This window comes from Taeniopygia guttata, chromosome Z (assembly GCF_048771995.1).
Source record: "Taeniopygia guttata chromosome Z, bTaeGut7.mat, whole genome shotgun sequence".
Taxonomy (NCBI): Eukaryota; Metazoa; Chordata; class Aves; order Passeriformes; family Estrildidae; genus Taeniopygia; species Taeniopygia guttata.
The window spans coordinates 55,184,826-55,209,903 of NC_133063.1; the positions used below are offsets into that span (position 1 = coordinate 55,184,826).

Consider the following 25,078-nt stretch of genomic DNA (forward strand, 5'->3'; position numbering starts at 1 on the left):
AACAACCACAATAAACAAAAACAATCTTTTAAATAACTAACAATAAACTACCTTAAAACCAAACAACAAAAAGCTACAAAGCTTTTCTTTAAAAATACAAGTTAAAAAAAAACAAACTTTACCACCACACAAAACCCCTAAATCAATTCCAAAATTCTCACAGAAAAATATTTTTTTTATGTGTTTGTGTACATACCCATCATATCATCTTCATGCACTCATGCTTAAACTGGGCAAGTGTCACTTGCCTTCTCACCTGTAATGGATTGCATGACTTGTCTTTTGGGAGTAGAGGGTCTGGAGCACAAGTCCTGTGAGGAGCAGCTGAGGGAGCGGGGGGTGTTTATCCTGTAGAAAAGGAGGCTCAGGGGAGACCTTGTCACTCTCCACCACTGCCTGAAAGGAGATGGTGAGATGAGGGTCAGTCTCTTCTCTCAAGTTATAAGCAACGGACAAGGAAATTGCTGCAAGTTGTACCAGGAAAGGTTTAAATTGGATAGTAGGAAAACTTTCTTGTCAGAAAAAGTTGTCAAGCACTCGAACAGGCTGCCTGGGAAAGTGGTGGAGTCATTGTCCCTGCGGGTACTTAAAAGGCTTGTAGATGTGGCACTTGGGAACATGGGTTAGTGCCGGACTTGGCAGTGCTGTGCTAATGGTTGCACTTGATGGTTTTCTGGAACCAAAATGATTCTATGACTGTCCAAAATAGTTGAAATCCAAATTCTGGACTCTGTCTGTGAATTAAGAAAGTGATTGGGCAAGAGAATGTTTTCATGAGTGAAGGAAGTTTCATGTATTGGGTGGAAGAATAGAGTGAGTGGTCAAATCAGATTTTTCTATCAGAGGTTAATCCATAACAAAACAGGTCTCAAAAGGGATAAAAAGGAAGAAGGACGCTTTGGGCTTATATCACAGAGGTTGCAGTATTGAAGATTAAAGATCGTGATTTTTCTAGAATAATTTAAACTTGAGGAATTTTTTCATAATTTGGTGCTTGTAGGGGGTATTTTCAATTTAAAAACGCCATACTAAGAGAAGTTAAACATACATGTGTTCAGTAGTCTTTTGAGCCTGATTTCTCACTACCATGCCATGTTTTGCCTTGCAGTTTTGACTAAGAAACAAAATTATTGTTAATAAAGTTTACAGCATAGATAGTAAAGAAAAGTAGGATATATAACCTTTAGGAGCTGATCTAAACCAGCAGGGTTATGGTGCTGCAATGAGTCTGTTTTTTAATGTTTTCTAAAATACATGATTAACTGTCTTTTTCAGACATTTAATATATTATATGTACAGGTATGTTTTAGGGTCATGGTCATCTTTTTTGAGGATGAAGCAAGTATGGAAGTGAAGTTTTGTGCTTTTTTAATTCTCTTGCCTTCTCATGTGTGTGGAGCATGGTATTACCTGCACTGTGTTCTGTGTACTTCTGCTTGCAGCACTGCTGCAGTACAGGGATTATAACTATGTTCTGCATTTTGAGGCTGTAGCTGATTCCATACAGTCCAGAAACATATCTTCTTTCTTCCAAAATATGTTTTATTAACATTTTTTGAGTAGATGTGTGTTTTACATCTAGTTCCACTCTTAGTTCAAACGACAAGGCTGGCAAGGGTAAACTGATGCTCTGAAGTAGTAGAGAGAGTCTTCCTTCTGATTTTCTGACAGGTGTGTATTCTGTGCAATACAGATTGAAGCCACCTAAATCTGACAAATGTGAAAGATTTTGATCTGGCTACCCTCTTTTCAGTGAGAGCTCTGTGTTTCTTCAGAGCTCAGTGCATGGATCCTCCTACTTTGCCCATCCTCACCAAGACAGCTTGTTCTCCTATTTTCTCCTATTAGTATCAAGCTCATGTAGTTAAAAATTTTATTTAAATTCCAATGTAGCAGTATTTTATAATATAATGTATGAATATTCAGTGTGCTGTTTTATAAGAAAACAAAGGCTTTCTCAAAACATGTTTTGCATCTGTAACTCCAGGATATAGTAAGCAAGATAACTATTATCAGCAGTTATTAGCAGAACTGACTTTTCCTGGTCATTATGTCCTTCAGAATTTTGGAACAAAAATATCATATCCTTTTGTGCCTACATTGGCTGTTTAGAGACTGAAAGAGAAAAGATGGCTTTCCTGCTTTTCAGTTTCCAGTTGGTTTAAAGTTTTTAAATTAACAAGTTGTTTTACATGATGATGATTTTTTTATCTTTTTTTTTTTTTTGACGTTACTGTGTTTTTAGAAAAAGTTTCTGTGGTCAGCAGTTGATACAGCATTTTGAGAGCCTCACCATGAGGCTCCTTCAGATATCTCTGAAAGTTTAGTATCTGAATAGATATGCATTGTTAGAATTTATTAAGTGGTGTTTATAGATTATGATACCATTAAGTTTTCTGGTAGGCCATCATAATTTAAAACACACATAGGTTTATTTTCCAGAAGAAAGTGCACCTAACACTTGTTTCAATCAAGTTCTATTTCAAGGTAAATGTATGAATCCTATTCATCCCACTCTGAGGTTTAACTGACTATTTTTAGCTCAGTTAAATACTGTGGATTATGAAATCAGTGTGGATCTTTCATCACAGAGTCTGCCATTTTTCCCATGAATGGGCTTGTAAATGCATAAGTCTGAATTAAAGAGTTGAAAAAACCCATTAGCTGTCCCTCAAATTTACTGCTTCTTCCATTATGTTTTCATGTTACTGTCTTCTTTGACCACTGTAGGAAAGTCTCCTTTTTGCTCTTTGGATGCTCACTGGTACTCACCTTTGGTGCAGTCCTGACCGATCATGAATTCGATGCACTCTGTTACCAAAAAAAGGATGCTGAAGCATATATAGGAATCATTTTCTCTTTTTCTTTCCCTCTAGGATTTGTGTAAGTGCTGATGGGCTTGAATCTTGGAATTGTGAAAACTCGTGATTATTGCTTTTCCAGGTTCATTTGACAGAACATTGCAGTTTGGTGGCCCAGTGGGCTAGAGCAGAGGCTTAGGCTCCTGTCTTTCAGTGTTTGCTGGTTGTGGATAGGGCAAGGTCTGTCTCTCCATATGGCAGCCATCATAGGAGAGCTGTAGCAATGGATGGTAAAGACTAAATAAAAGGAGTGTCTATTCAGCTTCTTCCTTCATAGTTGTTAGAAGAGCGTGAGACTTAGTAGGAAAGAATTTCCTGTCACATTCCAGCGAAGATGTTAACAATTCTTGAAGATGACTGGAACAAAGAATGGTACTGAGTGGTGCCACATCCAGTTGGCAGCTGGTTGCTAATGAGGTTCCCTAGAGCTCACTATGGGGCCTATTCAGGATCTTTATTGCTGATCTTCACAAGGGGATCCAAGGGCACCCTCAGTCAGTTTGCAGGTGAAACCAAGTTGGGCAGGAGTTGATCTGCTGGAGGGCAGGAAGGCTCTGCAGAGGATCTGGACAGGCTGCATCGATGGGCTGAGGCCAATGGTGTGAGGTTCAACAAAGCCAAGTGCCGGGTCCTGCCCTTAGGTCACAACAGCCCCAGGCAGTGCCACAGGCTGGGACAGAGTGGCTGGAAAGGACCTGGGGGTGCTGGTGACAGCAGCTGAACATGAGCCAGGGTGTGCCCAGGTGGCCAAGAAGGCCAATGGCATCCTGGCCTGGATCAGCAATGGTGTGGCCAGCAGGACCAGGGCAGGGATTGTCCTCCTGTACTGGCCACTGTGCACCTTGTGTCCACAGATATGTTGCAAGGAAGAGAAAGGTTAGGTGCTCTTCAAAAGGAAATGGGAGACATAGATACCCTGGGCAAAGAGAAGGCTGAGGTTCTCAACAACCTCTGTGCCTCAGTCTTCAACAGCAAAGTTCCAGGCACGTCAATCAAGTCAAGAAAGGCAAATGCAGAGAAGAATGAGGACCCTAAACCCACTGTAGGAGAGGATCAAGTCTGAGACCATCTAAGAAACCTGAATGTGCACAACCCCATGGGATGCAATAAGAGTCATCTGTGGGTCCTGAGGGAGATGGCAGAAGAAGCTGCTAAACCATTATACATAATTTTTGAAAAATTGTGGCTGTCAAATGAAGTCCATGATGACTTAAAAAAGAGAACTGAAACCCCCATTTTAAGAAAGGGGAATGCAGAAGCCCTGTGGAACTACAGACCAGTCAGTCTCTCCTCTGTGCCAGGAAAGGTCATGTAGCAGATTCTCCTGAAACTATGCTAAGGCACATGGAAAACACGGAGGTGATTGGTGACAGCCAACATAGCTTTACTAAGGGCAAACCATACGTGGCAAATTTGGTGGTCTTCTATGATGGGGTGCTGCAGCTTTGATGGACAAGGGTAGAGCAACTCCCATTGTCTACCTGGACTCAAGCAAAGAATTTTATACTGTCCCACTTGCCATCCTTGTCTCTGTGTTGGAGAGATATGGATTTGGCAGATGGACCACTATGGATAAAGAACTGGCTGGATGGCCACAGACAAAGAGTTGCGGTCAATAGCTCCTTGTCAATATGGAAACCAGTGAAAGTGGTGTCCCGCAGGGGTCAGTCCTGGGCCAGTATTGTTCTACACCTTTGTCAGTGATGTGGACAGTGGGACCGAGGGCAGTCTCATCAAGTTTGCTGATGACGCTGAGCTGGGTAGGGCAGTTGACACAGAGGTGGGAAGGGACATCCACAGGGACCTGGACAGGCTTGAGAGATGGGACCATGCAAACCTCAGGGAGTTCAGCAAAGCCAAGTGCAAGGTCCTACACCTGTGTTGGGGCAGTCTCAGACACACTCACAGGGCAGAGAAGTGATTGAGAGCAGCCCCGTGGGGAAGGACTTGGGGGTGATGGCTGATGAAACACTCACCATGAGCCTGCAGTGAGAGCTCCCAGCCCAGAAAGCCAAGGGAGTCCTGGGCTGCATCCAAAGCAGCTTTGGCCAGTGCACTGGGTGAGGGATTCTGCCCCTCTGCTCTGCTCTGCTGAGACCCCACTGGAGCGCTGCATCCAGCTCTGGGGTCCCCAGCACGATGACAAGGAGTTGTTAAAACAAGTCAGGAGGAGGGCCAGGAGGTTGGTACGAGGCTGGAGCTCCCTGCTGTGAGGATAGGCTGAGCAAGTTGGGGCTCTTCAGCCTGGAGAAGAGAGGATTGTGAGGGGACCTTCCAGTATCTGAAGGGGCCCACAGGGAAGCTGGAGAGGGATTCTCTGTCAGGAACTGGAGTGACAGGGCAAGGAGGAATGGGTACACACTGAAAGAGGGGAAATTTAGATTAGATATTAGGAAGAAAGTCTTTACTGTGAGGGTGGTGGAACAAGTTGCTCAGGGAAGTTGTGGATGCCCCATCCCTGGAAGTGTTTTGAGGCCAATTTGGATAAGGCCTTGAGCAACCGTCTACTGGGAGGTGTTCCTGGATGTGGAAAAGAGGGTTAGGATTAGATGGTCTTTAAGATCCCTTCCAACCCTTAACATTCTGTGATTCAATGACTCCATGACATGCTGTCTTTACATTTATAGATGTGGCATGTTCTTTATTCTTGGTATAACATCTACACTGTATACAGAGATGTGTAGTTCATGTAGTTAAAAGCAATACTAGAATAGGATCTGAATGGAAAAAGCTTTCATGTCCTGAAATAGAGAAGAAGGGCAATTAATAAATGGTCTTAAATACAATATGGGGAAAAGTCTTGCTTTGATGAATTTTTTAATCACTCGAAGAAGACGGCTTTTATAGGCATCTTTAAGTGAAACACTTTATGAACATATGGTGTAATTTTTGCTCAGGCACGTTCTTTGATCACTTTTATATATACAGCCTCTTCAGTAAACAGCCAAAGAGCTATTTTATTACATATCATGTATCAGTGTCCTGACAAGCACATAAGATTTGAGCAGCATTGTGATGTGCTAAGTCACTACCTTGGTTTCTGGCAAGTAGTAACTACCAGCTGCCATGCCAAATAAACAGCTGCTAATTGATACTGGACAAAGTATAAGCAAGAGGATTGAACCAAATGAACAGCTCACATCTGGGAAAAGTCATGGAGGTCTCTCTCCCTAGTTATCTCCTCTGTTTCACCAACTCGGATGCCTTACATTTACTTACATTTGCTAATGTAGTACAAAAACTTTTTTTTCTTAGTCTTCTGCTACTTTGGCAAGTGGAAGTGACTTATTGTATGGCTGAGTATTAGAGAAGAGCTAGAAGAGAGGGAAAAGGTACAGAATGGATACAGGATAAGGAGTACCCACTGAGTGTGGATGGAATCTTCGACTATTTAAGCTTTCTGGTATGCATGTGAAACTAGAAGTTTTCAAAGGCTTCTAACTTGACATTGCAGCTGACTTGGTCATGCCTGTTCTTGCAGTTCTGTACTCCACTGTGATGGGATATGTCATGGTATGTGGTATTTTCAGCTTAAGCATTATTCAAAAATGTTTTCATGATTTGCCAATGCTTCCGAGTTTCATTTCCTTCCTAAAATAAGTATGGGATTGCTGGAGCTAGTTAAAGGAATGTGATAAAAAAATTGTTTGCTTTATTCTTGGAAAGAGCTGAACTATTTTGGCTGAAATGAGGCCTCTTCTGTCTCATATCCCCTCAAAAACAGCAAATCTGCATGTAGTATATCAGCAGAAGCTTTATCTCTTATTATGGGGAATAAACAAGGAGTTAGAGACACACATGTGCCTGCAGGGCTGTGATCTTCTTGTCTCAGTGGAGGTGTGGTGGGATGGTTCCTGGGCTGGAGTGCTGGAATGGAAGGATACAGGTTCTTAAGGAAGGGCAGGCAGAGAAGGAGACGGTGTCACCTTCTCTGTCAGTGACCAGTTGGGGTGCATGGCGCTCTGCCTGGGGTGGTGACAGGACATGGGTCCAGGTTAAAGGGAGGGCAGGGACAGAGGACAGGGGACATTACAGTGGAGGTCTGCTACAGGCCACCTGACCAGGAGGGCTGAGCAGATGAGACTCTCTACAGACAGATATGAGCAGCCTTGTGCTCATAAGACCTGATGTTCATGTGAGTCTTCAACCTTGCCAGTATCTGTTGGAGGGACAACAAAGCTGGGCATAGGCAATCCAAGAGATTTTTGGAATGTGTTAGTGGTAACTTCTTTCTCTAAGTGACAGTGGAGTCAATGAGGAGAAGTGCTGTGATGGGCTGTGTTGTCACCAGCAAGGAGGGGTTAGTGGAAAGGTGAAGCTCAGGGGTAATCTTGGCTGCCATGACTGTGAAATGCTGGAATTTGATTGAGGTCCTTAGGACAGCAAGGACAATAGGCTCATTATCCTGGACTCAGGGGAGCAGACGTCAGCCTCTTCAAGAACCTGCTTGGTAGAATACCATGGGATAAAGCTCTGGAGGGAAGAGAGGCCCAAGAAAGCTGGATCATCATTCAGGGATCATCTTACTCAAGATCAGGATTGATGCATTCCAACAAAGAAGAAGTTGGTTAAGAAACACTGGGAGGAATGCTTGGATGAGCTCAAACACAAAAAGTAGGTGTGTACAGGGTGGAAGTAGGGACAGGTAGCCTGGGAGGAATACAAAGAGCAGTCAGGAATCAGGTTAGGAAAGCTAAAATTCCTGATAGAATTAAATCTGGCCGGAGACATCAAGGGCAATGAGAAAAGTTTCTGGTGTTGTGCTGGTACAGAATACTTGGAACAACTGCTATTTTTTTTATCGCCATCAATAGTGTAATTAATTTTTATTTCTTTGAGAACAATAACATACACCCTACATGAATAAGTAGTAATATATTCTCTTGATTTACTGGCTTTGTTTCTTGCTAGTACACATCTTGCAACTGCTGTATTTTAGGAGTATGTCGCTGGACAAACTCCTCCTCATTTTTCTTTATATCCCATCTGTCCTTTTCAATTTTTCTCTCCTATTTTTACTATCATAGCCTGAAAGTATATAAAATGTTTCCCAAGACAAACTTAAAATAATATTTAAGTTGATTTCTGACAGAAACTAAGCTTAATGCATTGTTTTTACCATGTCTTCCTCTTTTAGATTACTGTAAAGTTTAATTTTTCTGGAAATCTACGTTTTTGTGGGAAGAACCATAACATAGAGCATAACCCCTATTGTCTATATGACACTTAGATCTCTGTCTAGTGACCTGGTGCACTCCTGCTTCCTGACATTATCTGAACCTGTGGGAGGATGAGATCCTTTACCCAGCTATTGCTGTGCTTTAGGGAGATAGTACTTGCCTCCCACCTGGGGCCCTCCTGAGACACAAGTTTGATGGAGAGATGAAATTCCAGACAAATCTGAAAACTTAATGTGAAACATAGATCCGGCTAGCTGCAAAATACTAATGCCCACCTGTTGCTTATGAGCATAGTAACTAGACCTACTTGTCCAGGAAGTAGGAATACTGAGCTCTAGGGCCTCATGTGGTGAAGAGGGCACCTCTGTTTTTTACAGGCAAATCTTCCACTTACTAGCCAAAGGAGTAGTGTGGGTTGCCTTTCATGCTGGAGTTAGGCCACTTTACAGATGGGTTCTTACAGACAAGTTGATGAAGTGTGGGCTGGATGAGCAGTGAGGTGAATTGAAAACTGGCTTAAAAAATGGACCCACAGGGTGGTGATCAGTGGTGAAGTCCATCTGGAGGCCAGTCACTGGTGATGTACCCCAGTGGGCAATACTGGATCCAGTCTTGTTCAACATGCTCATTAATGCTGTGTATTAGAATGCTCTGGCAGAGCCTCCCTTTAGTGAGTTTTCTGATTGATGACAACAAAACTGGAAGGAGTGACTAATTAGCCAGAAGGTTCAGCTACTGTCCACAGTGACCTTGCTGGAGAAATGGCCTGGCAGGGACTACATGAAGTTCAATAAGGAGAAGTGCCAAATCCTTCATCTGGGAAGGTACAACCCCAGACGACAGTACAGGGGCCTGGCCAGGTGGAGGGCAGCATTGCAGAAAATGCTCTGGCGGTCCCTGACACCCAGTAGAGCATGAGCCAGCAATGTGCCCTTGTGACAAAGAATGCTGATTTCCTGAGCTGTGTTAGGACTGAAACCAACAGGCCAAGTGAGGTGATCCTGTCCCTCTGTTCAGCACTGCTGAGCCCACGCTTGGACTGTTTAGACCAGTTCTGGACTCCTGATAGCAAGAGAGACATGGACATACCAGAGAGAGTTTGGGGAACAGCTGCAATGATGGTTAATGCATTGGGGCATCTGCCATATGGGAGCTGGAACTATTCAGCTTGGAGAAGAGAAAGCTCAGAGGAGGTCTCATCAATACCTGAGGGGAGGGTGCAAAGAGCCAGAATCCCCCCGGACCAGAGGCAGTGGGCGCAAGCTAAAACACAGGAGGTTCCTTCTAAACATCAGGAAATACTTTTTTTGCTGTGAGAGTGAGTGAGTACTGGAGCAGGATACCCAGGGAATTTGTGAACTCTCCATCAAGGGAGATCTTCAAAAGCTGTCTGGACATGGTCCTGGGGAGGTGGCCCTAGGAGGCCCTGTGTAAGTTTGGATCAGATAGTCTGTAGGGGTCCCTTCCAAACAAACATTCTGTGATTCTTTAAGTGCTAAAAGCAGCACTTGAGGCAAGGAAAGTGTTTGATTTTTGTAAATTTTTCATATGGAACCCTAGATTCTGGAAGGAACTTTGTCCTTTTAGAAGAAATCCGTCTACTACTTTGCTTTCCTCCTCCTTAACCTAGAGTCTGAGCTTTTTTGGCTGCACAGTAGTTCAGTAGTTCTTTTCTTCAAAAAGAAAGGCAAAGAGAGGTGCCTTCCTTGGCAGACTGCACTCAGGTCTGCTGCCAGGGGCAAACTGGGAAAAATCCAATATGAATTCACCCTCTTTTGGATCAACGGTGACCTGGACTGTTGCCCCCTTCCTGAGCAATTTCTTTACTAGGTAGTGATGAACAAGATAGGCATATCATTCCCTCTCCTGCAAGAGCCTTCATTTTCAAAAGAATTCACTAGATAAATCTGCTTAGAAGAGACTAGGCAGGCTGAATGTCAAGTGAATGGAGATACATTTCTTACCAGTTACTTACGTGATCCTTGGAAGGTTAAACATATGCGTGGATTGGATTGCCCTCCGCAGTGTTTTAGGTAGACTTGTCTTTCTATTTTCTATCAGAAATGTATGCAGTTTGTCTTTGTAAAACTGCATCAAATTTCTCCGTTGTTCAGGAAAGCAACCCTTCGACAAAGCAATACTTAATCTGAATACAAGTGAGGAAAGCTGAATAACATTATTAACTCTGACACAAATGCTAACAAAGTATTAAAAGGGCATCCTTAATTTTAAAAATTAAAAATGTAATTTTAATTTTTATTTTATGACAGCATTTTCTGCCCATACTTACTGAGAAGGAAATGTTCAGAAATTTGTTTTGGATGTTTGTCCTGTCCTGCAGCTCTGTGGCAGGTATGTTTCTGGATTATTAGCACGTGTCTTGCCATAAGAAAAGGTAACATTCTCCAAATGAAATTTTGAAGAGTTCTGAAATATATTGCAGCTTATTGTAAATTTTAGCCTTACTGGTTTAACATCTTTTTGGATATCATAAGTAGTAATGATAAATGCATGTAAATTACATGCATATCTTTTACAGATACGAGTGTTTTAGAAAAACAGGCTTAAAGTACAAGACCTTATTTTCTTCATTTAGGGCCATTAAAAAAGTATCTGAGTAGAAACTTCCTCATTATTTTTGTGAAGTTGTTGAAACATCACTTTAATGTAAAACCTATTGTAATACAGTAATTAATGTGAACTGCATTTTAAACAGGAATGTCTGATTTGAATGACTAACTGGGCATTTTATTTGATTTCTGTAAGAAAAAATTAATTAAATTATCTGTAGACAACAAAACAACTTACCATTTTCCCACTGGTATTTTAAGAGGAATATGGCTATGTTATGTCTTCGATTTTCTTTTTAGATGAAAACTCTAACAGAGATGCTGACATTTTCCCTTCATCTCCTGAAATTGAAAGAGGATCCTCCCTGGAACTATCCTGTGTTCTTAAAAAGAGCTACATGCCACAGAGAAATGCAAGCCACATCATCTGGAAATTGAATGATGAATTGATTGCTCCAGAAAACTATAACATTGTGAATGAGACTGTATGTAATATAACCATCCATAATTTCACTTACAGCACAGCTCATGTGGAATGTTTCATGAAGTACTTGGACAAGGAACTACCTTTAGTTCACACAGAAGTTAAATCTGGCTGTAAGTAGAAAGGCAGGAAAAAAATCTTTTTTTAACAACTTACTATAATAATTTTACTTTTAAAACAGCTACTTTTGGTTGTGTTATTTTAAAACACATGTATTTAAATATATATATATATATATACATACATATATATACACACATATGGTTTTTTTTTCTGAAACAAAGCATGAAATTACCAACATTCCTTACTGATACAAGTCTGTAACCTCTTTGACCCTGACTATTGTCCAGCTGAAGTTTTCTGTTGAGTTCCAAAGGTAGTGGGTCTGTTCCTCTGTTCCTTCTTTCTAATCTAGGCAACTTCAGCTTTTTCCAGAGAGGATTTCTTTCTAATCCTCTCTTCTAAAGAAATTATAATTACACTTTCTTATTCAGAACATTAAAATATGTATACGAATTCTCTAATTTTTTGAACAGATTAAGTCCAGAGTATACGAACATATGCCTGGGGGTCCCATTCTAATAAAGAAGTAATAAAAGCAAAACATCTGTGGAAAAAAATCCAGCAAAAGGTCTTGCATGTCTGCAAAGCTTAATGTGCTGTAAGCTTGTTGATAAAAGAAAGATCTTTTGACAGTTCTATTAGATGGGACAGAAAAATACTATTTTGAAAAGAGGGCTTTGTCAGCCAGTTGATTTCACTGGACACAGTTCTCTTCTACTCCAGTTTCTTCTAACAGTGAAGAAATTGAGTTGTAACAAAAAAGTCATACAGAGTGTTATATTTTTATGGATGACTTCAGACTATAGAGATTGCAGAAGATTGCTTCCTTTGTGCTATCTTGCTTGTACAATAAAGAGAAATTAGTAATTAGTGATCTCTTCGGGGTCACACAGATCTGTTTCCCAGGAACTTGTCCTCTGCACTCTTTAGGCTGTGCAGGTTTCTCAGATTTGGGTTTTTCATAGGGTAAACAATTAGATATTCTGGGAGAGAACCAAAGAGAGTTCTGTCTGTCAGAGAATGGTTTTTTTTTTTTTTTTTGGTACTTTTGCTGTTTTTTTGTTTTCCTCTTACTTTCTGGACTCACCTTAAACTACAGGTGTGTTGCAGAGGGGAGACATGTTGTGCATACGCTTAGATGTTCAAGACGGTGTATGCAATGGTTTGATATATGATAGTTAGAGTTATTGCCTTTAGGCACACTTAGTAAAGTATTTCTGAGAAATAGTTAGAGAAAATCTTGCTGTCTCCTCAGGGTAAGAAAGAGTGGTTTTGACTTTTGTTTTGTGAGGAGTTCTGAGGGCCGTGAGGGATGATAAAATTAAGCACTATGAGGACACTGAATGGGGTTTACTTTAATTGCTTTTTGACCAACAAAATCAGGTGTACATAAAGTTACTTATTTTTACTGGATTTTTTTTTAACCTTTGTCACTGTAGTTCGTCCAGACATGCCAGAAAATATTTCCTGCATTTATTTCTATGATGTTAACCTTACTTGTACCTGGAATGGAGGAAGAGAAACAAGTTTTACAACAAACTATACTCTTTCCCGAAAACTGTAAGTACTAGATATACTGGGCACTGGGTTGCTGGGGTGTGGCAACCAGTTCTCTTCTCTCTCATCCTGACTTCTGTTTAAAGAAAACTTGAAATTGTCATGGAAATTGGAGTCTTGGTATTTCTCAGTAATTTTAATTGATTAATTTAGGGTTGGTAATTGTTGAAAATACTTGTAGTCTGATATCTTTTTAGTGTGCTATATAAAGGAAATAAGCATTCTTAACCAATATTCAGTAGAGAAATATTTATATCAGAGCTGATATTCACTTGTTCTTTGAAGTAACACTACTAATAGATTGAAAGTTTAGTGACCATATGCACAAATAGTGAATGAAGGCATTTTATGGGAGAGTTTCCCAGAAACTTTCTGAGTAATGAACTAACCTCACTTTGAGGGCATAAAAAATATTGCTTCCTCATCTACTTTTAAAATTCCCATCAAAATTCATTAAGCCATTGCTTTACTGCAGTATTCTGCTTGACTTCAGTAGCTTTTAACCTAATAAGCCTTGGAGTCATAAAGTTTCAGTCAAAAAATCCAGAGTTCTCCTTTTATATTGTTTGGGGATTTCTGTTTACAAATATAAATTACGTGGTCTCATGCTTTCCAGTGTAGAAGCACAGATACTTGTTTCTTTCAATTTCAGTTAGATTTTAAATTTTGGTCAGGAGCTTGCTTTTTCATAAATGGCTGTGAAAATGGTGAAACCAGTGTTGTCCCAAGGCAGATCTCAGATAGGGTTTTGAAGGTGATAATACAGATTTGTCCCAGATACACTTGTCAACCTGTCCTTTATAGTGCTGCTTCTAGTAGTGCTCTTTTTCTGCCTAACCAAGACCCCAAGTAATACTGTTTTATGAAGAGACTTCTAAAATCCCTAAAGTTATTCTTGAGAATGGGAAGGAATTCAGATTCTGGAGGGTACTTTTTCATATTGTCCTAGTGTAGAGTCTCTTTGTAATTTAAATTGTAGGGTAGGAAAACCTTTTTATTTTTATTTCCATTTTAGCTTTGACATTTTAGGCCTCCATCTTTTTAATGTGGAACTTTCTAACTGCTTCAGGTGTTTCTATATTTTATAACTTAGCTGCGTTTGTGAAGCCAGAACTTAAAACACCCGTTGAATCATTTCAGTATTATTCATTCCTGTATAAGCACAGACTTTTTACTAACCACAAAATGAATTGGATTGCAGAACTGTTTTCAGCCAAATCTAAACATAAGTTTTAATCCAGGTATTTCCCTAGCTGAGTTTAGCATGTGACTACAAAAGCACTGTTACAAGGGGACAGGGACATTAGGAAAGGGTATTTGTTTGCACAAACATGTAGTCTAAAAATGTTCGCTGGTAAAAAAGTCTTGCAACCTCAAAGATATATAAATAATAGCCTAACAATTTGTTTGAATTATTCTAAGAAAGTACTCTAGTTTTTAACTGCTTTTATTTTTCTCTTTTTTAGCATGACTTCTCCAGATACAGTCAAATCCTGCTGGAATACAACGGAGTCGTGTTCATTCCTTTATCCTGACAATGATTATAGTAATGATTTTTGTTTTCAAGTGAAAGCTAAAAATGTTTTGGGTGCATCCTCAACAGAGTGTGTCCCTATATCTTTGCAAAAAATAGGTAATTAAAAAAGAATCAAAAGATTTAATTTATGACCTTTCCTTGTAAAAGTCTTCCAACTGGTTGATGTTACAGCAGTAATTTTCAGCAGTTTCTTTTCTCACCTCTTGTGAGGTGGTAAGAAATGACAGGGTGTTGTTTTCATGCTATGCAGCATCTAACTGCAACAATATTTCTTTAAGCTAATGTCTGATGTATCCATTATAAATGACTAAGTTTTTAATTATTGAGAAGGCCATATAGTCAAACTTTTTGTCAACCAACCTAATTGGTATCTGGACTCTAACATTTCTGAGTGATACCAAGTATCAGTGCAACATCTGGCTGCAATGGATAGTGATATTATAATTTCTCAAGGGCCACCCATCATATGCTCTCCTATTCTACTTTCTGGTTAGGAATGTTAAAAAAACCCATCTGTTCCAAATGCAGTAATAATTGCACACAGGAACAATCATAATATTTTGTCTACCTCTTCTCCCTCTGTCCTATGCTTCTCTGTTCATTTTGGTGGTGTATTAAGCAGTAACCCTTATAACTAAATACTTTCTGCTGAGCACTCATCATCAGTCACATCCTTTATTCTTTTATTCAGATCTACTGTACTCCTCATTACTTTCCACACTCTCTATGGCAGATATATCTTTTCTCATCGCTAGTCCATTCTTTTCCCATCATCTCCTTTATGCTTCGCTCCGCCTCAGATAATTTTCAGCTGAATTCTGTCCTCATCTGCAGTTCAGTCTTGTCTTTGGCATACCAGCTCTGCTTCATTTTTTTTCTCTGCTGTTGTCTCTGGGTAATATTTTTCAGTGCTGATACAAATGAAAGACATCTGCACATCTATTTGAGAGCAGATTTTTGAGTAGAATCACAGAATCATAGAAAGGCTTGAGTGGGCAGGTACACCTTCCACTAGACCAGGTTGTTCAAAATCCCATGTAATTAAATCAGTTATGTGTGAAATTTCTCTTACAGATAATTTCCCTTATGTATAATTATGTCTATAAAATAAACCATCACATGAATACTCTGATAGGATGTGTGTTATTGGGATAAAGATTTAACTTCTTGGAACACATACAAAGAAATTCTGAACTTTTATAGAAGCGTTTTCCTCTCTTAATGTTTTTGTTTCTTCATTCTAGAGAAATTTGCCCCTCCTGAAATACTTTCAGTTAAAAGAATCCCTGGTATAAAGCAGTTACTTACGGTAACCTGGAAAATGCCTGAGAAGATTATCCCTTTAAAACATATAATTTGCCAGGTTCAATACAGAAACTTGTATTCAAACTTTACTGTAAGTTATGTAATTTTTCTTTTGCATGGCAGTTTCTTTGTGACTAACTTCTTAATATTATAAGAATTTAAGTAGAAAAAAGACAACAAGTTGTTTGAAATAATGATAATAACCTTGTTATTTTAGTGCAATGTTATCAGGGGTGCATGATCTTAAGACTATGGTTTGGTTTTCTAGGGTTAATTGTCCTTTCCCTTTTGGTCATTATCTGTTTTGGTACATATCATGCTTTTCAGTATTACTCTGTGGAAGGATGAGGCATGACCCTTGGGGTCATGCACATGACACATGTAGTCAGTAACAATATTTTGTTTTTCCCTTGCATTCTGGTGTTGAAAACAGCCCTCACTCAGAACCACAGTATTTAAATCTGATTAATATGGAACCTATTAAATTTATTTTAAAATGAATGAAAATACAAATTTTGCAAGATGAAAAATAAGGGAAGTTCTTTTCATAGTTTGTCTTTCTGACACTTAAATGGAATTGTTGTAAAAACTCCCAGTATTTGTATATTTCAGATGATCTATTCCTATGGTCTTCAATATGGAAGCGATTGTATTTGTAGTTTTACTGTTTCTTCCTCCAAGTTAAAGAACTGACAAACAATCTATTTCTTGGATTGTTCCCTTAAGTTCATTGAACTGAGATGTCTGCCTTGATATTACTATTTTACGCACCACATGTATAATTTTGGGAGAGAAAAATTCATCAAAGTAATAATCAGGGCTTGTGAAACATTTCTAATATTAAAGATGTTTCCTACTAGCATCCTTCTCACAATTTCAAACATCCTTACTGTAAATACGACATACTAGTTATTGGATTCAGGATTCAGGATGATTGGATGGGCAGAATGACCCAGGACCAGTTGGGGTATTAGAAATGGAACTAATGATTGTTTAAAAGACCTATTTGAGATGTTTATCTCTTTGGAGCCAAGGCACTGATGTTCTTGTGACACATTCTATGAGGTCCTTATGTTTTCAACATTTGGAAACGAACTCGGAGTCCTTGGAGAGCTACAGCTTTATTGTGTATTGTGTCTAGTTTTCAGCACCTACATAAGAAATCACCTGTCTGGGCTTTTTTGCTGTCAAATACAGCCTATGTTGATTTGCTTCCTCAGCTCACACCTGCATTTTCACACAGACATTTCAGAAGAAACAGGAGCTATCCATGACTAGTAAAGATATAGGAGCTGTTTCTCTGTCAGGACATATATGCAAAAAAAAAAAAAAAACAACCAAAAAACAAAACCCTAATTAAAAAATGTTTGCACAAATGACAAATATCTTCTTGGCCTTTAAAGTCATCTGACCAAACCAGTCTAAATAGTCTGGTGTGAACTGTTTTTACTGAGTGAAAACCATGTGACATGTTTTTGTACTTGCGTATACTAAATTTCTAAGTTTCTGATTATAATGCCATATCATTGACAGCATTTTGGCAAGTAACTAAAACCTAGTACGAGGTGTCTCCAATTCTATGTCAGGTTCTGCCAGAGGTTGATAACAGTTTTGGAGCCTTTTCAATTTTAGATTTGTCGCAGAGTCTGTCGCGTACAGTAGTTTGGAGACCCTGAATTCACTCTTGTAGAAGCAGGTGTTTCTTGGCAGTGAGTTTCTTGAGATCAGAACAGACTAAAATCTTCAGTTACATTAGGCAGTGCACTTCCCATTATGATGTTTGTATGAGTGGGTGCCTGCATTTACTGTAGTTGTTACAGTACAGTCTGCATTGTTATGGACTGATTCACTTTTCATTTGAAGGTTCAACTGATGGAAGCCAAAAATTTCTTCACTGTGTTTTAGCCCTGTTGTTGGTGTTGAAGTGAGTGAGGTTCCTTTTAAGACAAAGAAATGACTCACATTGACATTACTTTTCTGAATAGATACCAAATAATTTATTTCTTATACTCCCATCTTCCTTCACCACTAACAGTCTTCATCTAATTTTGTACGTCTTGGTACCAGAATTTTTTGTCTTTTCATTTACCTTTTCATTTTAATCCTATGCTGATAATGTCTGGGACAGCCCACGACCACACGATTGTATGGCTAACAGCTAGAAGGCCTTGTAACTCAGAAAAGAATAGCCAGACCGGAAACAAGTGCCCAGCTGACTCACAAACTGTGAGGAATCACTGGGTGAATTATTGCTTTCCTCAGGATGCTGTTGTGGGACATAATTGTAATAATGGCTTTAGCGATAACTGCTTGCTTCCCAGCAGTGGGAACTGCATTCCTCCAGCAGCTTCTGTGCACAGCTGCTCTAGAATCACATGTGAGCTGCACACTGTTCAAACCACGGGTCAGTCAGTAGAGACATAGTTTGGAATCAAGTTTTTTCAAACCCTGTAGTCTTACAGGAGGAACAAAGGTGCTACACAGAAAAATGAAGTATAAAACAAGCAATCTTGAGTTTTGGAGGAGTGAGGTGGTATACACAAAAATTGCATCTTCTAAAGTCATATATCTACAATTCATATATCAATTTCATATCAAATAATTTTTGTTCATGTACCTATTTCCAGGAATTTGTCAATGTCTCACTGATTTCTAAGAAGAATATAGGATCATATAATCTCACAGGTCTGTGGGACTCCACAGACTATTCTGTTGCCATTCGGTGTGTCAATAATGAGTCAGCATTTTGGAGTGGATGGAGTGGAGAGAAAACTGAAAGCACGGAAGAAAAAGGTATGCTACCTACCTGTAAAAGGATTCTTCTGTTTTACTTTGAGGCATTAGGATTTAGTAGGAAAAAAACTGTGTTATGGTGTATTATCCTTTATTGAACTTAGAATCCTGTTGCTTAAACAGAACATATGTATTTTGTTTAAAGATAGAAGAGAAAAACTGAAAGACAACAGCAAGTACTGGAGGAGATATCAAAAGTGATTCAAACCACATAGGACTAAGGAAGAAAACAGATGGGTAGACACTGAATAGAGGGAAAATTAAGAGTATAGATGAAGATTTAACAATGCAAAGTAAGATAGTAGCAGAAAAGAAGTACAGCATGTGTGCTCAATGAAATAAATTATAAGGGGAGAAATCAAAATGCCAGTTTTAAAACAAGAGTAGAAAGTCTCTTCTAGGAGACTCTAGAACTTAACAAATAAAAGCGAGCAGCAGAGAACTTTTGTAAAGAAAGAAGTACCTAATTAGGGAAAAAAAAGCAGAGCACTGCAGAAGATAAAACTTACTTTTAGTAAGTTTCTCTTAGACTCTATGTTTGAAAACTTTATTTTTTTTCACCATAGTAGAGAACCTTTTGATTGTTTTCATCATATTAAACTATCTTTTTAAAATAGCAATAAATTGCAAGTGGGTTTTTTTTTTGTCTTTAAACAGCTTCTGGAAAAGTGGATTTGTGGAGAGTAATTGAGTCTTCACACTCATCTACAAATAGATCTGTACATCTTATGTGGAAGGTATATACATTTTTTGTGAATTGGTAATCATATTGATATCCTGTAGCTGATGTTATATTTAAGTATTTTAGTTTTGTAGGACATATAATTGCCTGAGGTATTTGCTGTTATCAGAAGAAAAATGCTCACTGAACTAGGTTAGGATTGAAAAGGCTTTTGTTTATTGAATGTTAGATACATGGAGTTTTGTAATCTGTGTGGAAAGGAAGCATTTAATTGTGTTCAGATTACTGGAAAATCTCATTAAAAGTCTTTAAACTGCATTTAAATAATCCAGTTTACCAAAGCTTTGTTTAAATTCACTTCAATCTTCTAGTAAAGTGTCCAAAGGCTCCTTACATTTCAAATCTCAGCATTTGACTTTTGAAATCCATCAAGGAAATTGTCATGGCTGTCTGTCCTGAGGAAAACACCTTACTTTTCTAAATACAGTATAACAGTTTTGTAATTTGATCTTTAATAGAGCATATATTTTTGCTTGTGCAGATAAGACTGCTAAACTTACTACTGTATGTTTTTTAATAGACATTAAAAAGCTTTCCGCCTTCTGGGAGAGTTCTAGGATACAAAATACAGTGTTTTCCAGAAAGAAAGGCTGCACATAAAAGGACACACAACTCTAGTGAACAGAAAATTACCTTATTTTTAAATGAAGAGGCACATATAATATCTGTCACTGCCTATAACTCTGCTGGAGAGTCTCCTGAAGCTATTTTGAGGATTCCATCCACTGATGAAAAATGTAAGATTTCTCAATGTCATATTTTTCTCATTAATGCAAAAATGATTTTTTATTAAATCTGTTTAAGTTCTGATGTAGTGGAAGCAAAATTATACTAAGGATTTCTGTCATATGTATCTATGTATATCTTGTCATATTTTGCCATCATGTATCGTATGTCTGTTATAGACAAGTATTGTTTGGGGTTTTGTTTTGAGATACAGTTGTTAAGGTATTATTACTTTGTGAAGTCTTATTGAATTTCTATTGTATTATTTTCTGATGGTTTTTTTGTTGGTTTAGATTTTTTCCTAACTTTGGACCTCCCAAATAAATTTATGGAATACTACCCAATTCTTTTGCATCCCTTTGTTAGCTCAGAAGATTGGTTACCACAGGGCACTAGTGCAGAGTATTCAACGATATCATTCAAAGATATGATAAATAGAAGTCTCTAAGTTGTGTTAGTGGAAGCAGGGAGAGAAGCCTTGTGTTTATTCTCATTTCATATGCATTCCCAGAGTACCCATTTCACGCACTGCCAGGGTTAAGAAGCTGGTCTGCTCTAGCACAAGAGTTGCTTTCTGGCTCTTACGTTTAATTCTGATATTGCTTTGAGCCTTGTGTTGCAACATCTCGCTGCCAGCCATGATCTGACAGAGAGGCTGTGTTTGACACACTTGAATTACTTTTGACAAGAGTTGTTCATGATGTAAGTCAAGTGTCCTCCTGGAACTGCTCAATCAAATTCCGCCTGATCAGAAAACTAGATATGTATATTTAATGTAATTTTGTCCTAGAGGTTATTGACTACTTCCCTATCCCCTTTTGCATCACACTTCAAAGGTTTTTCTGATTTTTTCATGCTGTGATGTGCTCCCCCCCACCCCAGATGCATCTCTTTTTTTCCTCTGCTTCATCAGGTCCTTTTTGCTTCTGCTTTGCCAAGTTGGGTTTTCACTCAGACCATCATTACCTCCGTTCTGCAGGCTGATGCAGAATTCACCTTTGCTTCAGTGTCATTCTTGACCTTGGTGACTTGGTTTCCTGTTCTATTGCCTTTGTCATCTCAATCAAAGTTACTTATGAGCTACCTTTAAAATTGGTAGTAATTTGGTTTGTAGAGTTTTACACACTACAAGATTTGGATTCTGAAAGCGAGGTTAGTTCTTGAATTCTGTATGTGTTTTTCAAGCATTTTTGAAGACAAAATTGCTGATATTTTCTGTTTTTAGCCTCTCAGATGATTGAAAAAGTGGTGACCTCTGCAACAAATGAAGAAGTGGTGGTGCAATGGATAACCTCTGAACCAGAAACAACCAAATATGTGGTTGAGTGGTATGAGGAACTGGAGATGGACCCTTTTGGTAGATCTTGGCAATATGTATCAAATTCTACAAAGTGGAAAAATAACAAAAGTATGTTTATCAGTTACAGCTGTAACAATGTACAGATGTACATGTATTTATAGGTAGATTGGAAAGAATAAACAAGGATGAACTCATTCAGCTTCCCTCAGACTGTTTTTGAACATAATAGTATTATTACATGCTTTGTTGAAATCTCTGCTGCTAATTTAATAGCCTTTTTTAGTCTTACAAATTTTCATGCAACATGCAAGGTAGTGCTTGCTCTCATATAAGATTAGGCTACAGAATTTGTGTTAAAGAAGTTCTGTGGCTTGATCTTACACCAGTAGGGAGGCCTGTGACTGATGTGGCTCTTCTATCAGAGAAATCTAGACCTAAAAAAAAAAAAGATTGAATATGGGAAAAGCTCATGCTTCTTCATGTGTTTTAGAGAGAGGACATCATAGTCCTCCATAGGTTGCAGGGGGACAGCCTGCTTCACCATGATTTTCACTACTGGTTACAAAGGAATCCTTACATTCCCTGTTCCAGTATAGGTTCCCACCTACGGGAGACAGTCCTTATTTAACTTCTTTGACCTGGGTCCTTCCCACTGGCTGCAGTAACTCACAACTGCTCCAGTATGGCTCCCCTGTGAGGTGACATTCTCCTTCAGGCATCCACCTGCTCCAGTGTGGAGTCCTCCACAGGCTGCAGGCTCTAGTGAGAATGATGCCACATGGTCTGGAATCTCCCTTTGCTCAGCTGGGGTCACCTGTCCTGGCTGTGTCTCCTCCCAGGCACCCCCAGTCCCCTCACCACCATGGCAGTAGGAGAAGCAGAAAAGGCCTCGGCTCTGTATGAGCCCTGCTCAGCCATAACAAAAACATCTCTGTATTGTCAGCCCTGTGCTCCGCACTAATCCAACGCACAGCCCCATGCCAGCCACTGGGAAGAAAATTACCTCTGCCCTAGCTAAAACTAGCTGGGGTAATGGATATATAATGGCCATTGCAATAGGTGTAAGGGACTGAAAGAGCAGCAGAAAGCTGATACAATGCAGGAATCTGTTGATAGCCATTATTCTCGCTGAGCAAGCTGCAGAGCTTGAGAGGCATGATCTAGAAATCCCTTTACACTGGTTTCATTCTATGTCCTCGCAGAGTTGATGTGAGTTGTTTTAAGTAGTGGGTGCGCCCGGTTGATTACTTGGCTTCTGGACTGTTCAGAGTTCAAAACTTAATTTCCAGAAGCTGGAACTCTGTCTTGAAACATAAAATTCTACTGGACGGATCTCACTTGCGACAATTGCGCCCTTGAGTTTGGCTGGTCAGAAGATCTGCAGTTGGCATGACTAGAACATCAGTGTAGAAATTCTAGAATAATAGAATATTCTATGTTGTAAGTGGCCCAGAAGAATCACTGAAGTCTGACTCCTGGCCCCTGTACAGGAGACCCCAAAAATCACAGTATGTATCTGAGAGCATTGTCCAAACCCTTCTTGGACTTCACCAGGCTTGATGCTGTGACCATTTCCCTGGGGAGCCTGTTCCAGTGTCCAACTACCCTCTGGGTGAAGACCCTTTTCCTAATATGCAGCTTAAGCCTCCCTGACACAGTTACTTGCCATTCCCTTAGGTCCTGAGTGTTAAGAGTGGGGAACCCCACTGCTTTATAATCTGATGCATGAGAAAAAGCTGTCTCCTGCAAAGCAGTAAACATAAAGATATGTGAAATTAAAAATGCTACCTTCAAGTGTACTTTTATACTGGTTATTTGAAAATAGAGACTTCCTCTAAAACCACAGAGGGTTTCAGGATGAGTAAATGGATTCATATAGGGAAGTTGCATGATGCTGAGGTATAATTACCCATTCAGACTTTTTCTAATGAAAAATAAACCATGTGCTCTTACAAATACTAATGTGAAGAAAAATGTGTTAAAGCCAGTAATGAGCATTCAATCAATAATTGCATATTGTGCTTACTAGAGAGGTGAAGCAAATAGTCAGTAACACTATATTTAGAATTCCCTTGTGATTTAGTCTATTTTCATTGTATTAATATCACATAGAGATTATATGTAAATATTGTTTTCTTTCCTTTATAGAAAATTTTAAACCATTTGTTTGCTATAACATCTTGGTGTATCCTCTTTATGGAAGTAATGTAGGAGCTCCATCTTACACACAAATCTATGCTCAAGAAAAAAGTAGGTATTTTAAAGTAATCATGTTGTGAAATGTGTATTGTAGTCTGTTTCTCAGGATGTATTACCTTTGACTGATTTGGTACTATCATTATTTGAAAAAGAGATGGAGGTGGTGAAAACCCCCAGGTTTCAGGGTTGCTAATTTCTGTTCTGTTCAGCGACAAAATTTGTCTATAAGAAAGTATTCATCTTGTGATACAGGTATATTGCTGCTTGCACCCACTAATTTTTTGTGAAGCTTACATATGTATACAAAGCATTTGGAAAGAGTATAGCTACATGAAACATGAAAGTATTTTTTAAACTAGCTATCGCTTTAATGTTTAAAAGCTCATTTATATGATATATAATTATACTTGATTTTAAAGCTTGACTACATTTGTCAGTCATAATATATGAGGAAATTCTACTCATAAAATAAAATGGCTGATTTGAAAAGCCTACTTTTTGTTGGATTTTATAATGTAATAAAATATTTGCAGTCTTGCACATAAAAAATGTTAAGACATGATGTTTGTAATTGGAAAGACACTTTGGATGAAGTGTTTTGCAGGGGAAGGGGTAAAGTTTCTTTATTTGTAGAAATTTAATGTGAATTCACTGATTTATACAACCAGATATAAGCATGTAGTTTACCAGTAATTTTAAGATACCATGTGAAAATGCTGATTCGTGTGTGTGTCTATGCAAATGTGCATGCATACACAGTACAATGCACCACTAAAGAACATTACTTACTTGGGGGAGGCAATGGAGTATTTTATGTTTGTGTAATAGTTACTAGTACAATGTGCTGGTGCTGTGTTTTAAGTGCTTTCCTGCTTATAGGTAGCTGTGACAACACTCAAGGTTGTTAGAGAATGCTAAGGAAATTTTAAAATTGCAACACAGAGACCTCTTTCTTCAAAAAGTCATCACAAAGTTATGAGCAATGTGTGAGAGGTGGTATTGTGTAAGCAGAAAGGCTTTGTTTAGTGTGATGGGCAAGGCTGAGGTTGCTACGGGGGCAGGAGATGCCACTTGAATCCCAGCTCAGCCAGAGACCTGCAAAGGCACGGCCTTGCATCCGAGTCGCCCCCAGGAGTGCACAAAGGATAATTTTCCTCTTGACCTCTCCCTGGTGTTGTAACAATAAAGCCTTTTAGTGGTCTCTAAGTATTTGAATACAGTAACACCTAAAACTATGCAAATGCCAGAATAGGTGAGGGGAAGTTTTATCAGAAAAATTCCTACATTAAAGAGAGTTACAGACTGTGTCAGAGCACTAAGGTTGATGTTTTTTCATGCATATGTTTCCCCTAGTGTTACTGATAGGTGTAAAATAACAGAGGCAGATAACACTGTGGTGCATTGACTATTTTACTACTTTTGCTATTTCATAATGCTTCTCTGTAGAGCCGTCAGAAGGACCTGTGGCTGATACAGGCGTTCTGGGGAAAAATGAAGTTACAATTAAGTGGAATGAGATTTCAAAGGCTAAAAGAAATGGATTTATCACTAACTATACAATATTTTATAAACCTGAAGATGGAAAAGAATTGCGTAAGTACACATTAAACGATACTTCCAACAGGGGTTATGAAATTTTCAATCTCTCTTCTATCTTAACGTACCGTTAAAGTCAATGAAAAAAGTTATGACAGGAAGCTAAAATATACTGGAGAATCACAGATTCTGTGTAAAGTCATAGATCATGAGGGTTCAGTGAAT

The 25,078-nt window shown here is 38.9% G+C and overlaps 1 protein-coding gene across 5 annotated transcripts in view; it reads left to right on the top strand.

Moving 5' to 3' along the window:
- Positions 1 to 25,078, top strand: part of DDX4 (DEAD-box helicase 4) — an 87,352-nt gene that overhangs the window by 55,586 nt on the left and 6,688 nt on the right. For all 5 annotated transcript variants that reach the window (XM_072922775.1, XM_072922773.1, XM_072922772.1 and 2 more), the window contains 11 exons: positions 10,312 to 10,393; positions 10,912 to 11,208; positions 12,598 to 12,718; positions 14,182 to 14,348; positions 15,497 to 15,648; positions 18,185 to 18,350; positions 19,008 to 19,087; positions 19,613 to 19,829; positions 21,044 to 21,226; positions 23,267 to 23,368; positions 24,764 to 24,910. In XM_072922775.1, coding sequence (XP_072778876.1) covers positions 10,312 to 10,393; positions 10,912 to 11,208; positions 12,598 to 12,718; positions 14,182 to 14,348; positions 15,497 to 15,648; positions 18,185 to 18,350; positions 19,008 to 19,087; positions 19,613 to 19,829; positions 21,044 to 21,226; positions 23,267 to 23,368; positions 24,764 to 24,910 — 1,714 coding nt within the window. The remainder of the gene's footprint in view (positions 1 to 10,311; positions 10,394 to 10,911; positions 11,209 to 12,597; positions 12,719 to 14,181; positions 14,349 to 15,496; positions 15,649 to 18,184; positions 18,351 to 19,007; positions 19,088 to 19,612; positions 19,830 to 21,043; positions 21,227 to 23,266; positions 23,369 to 24,763; positions 24,911 to 25,078) is intronic.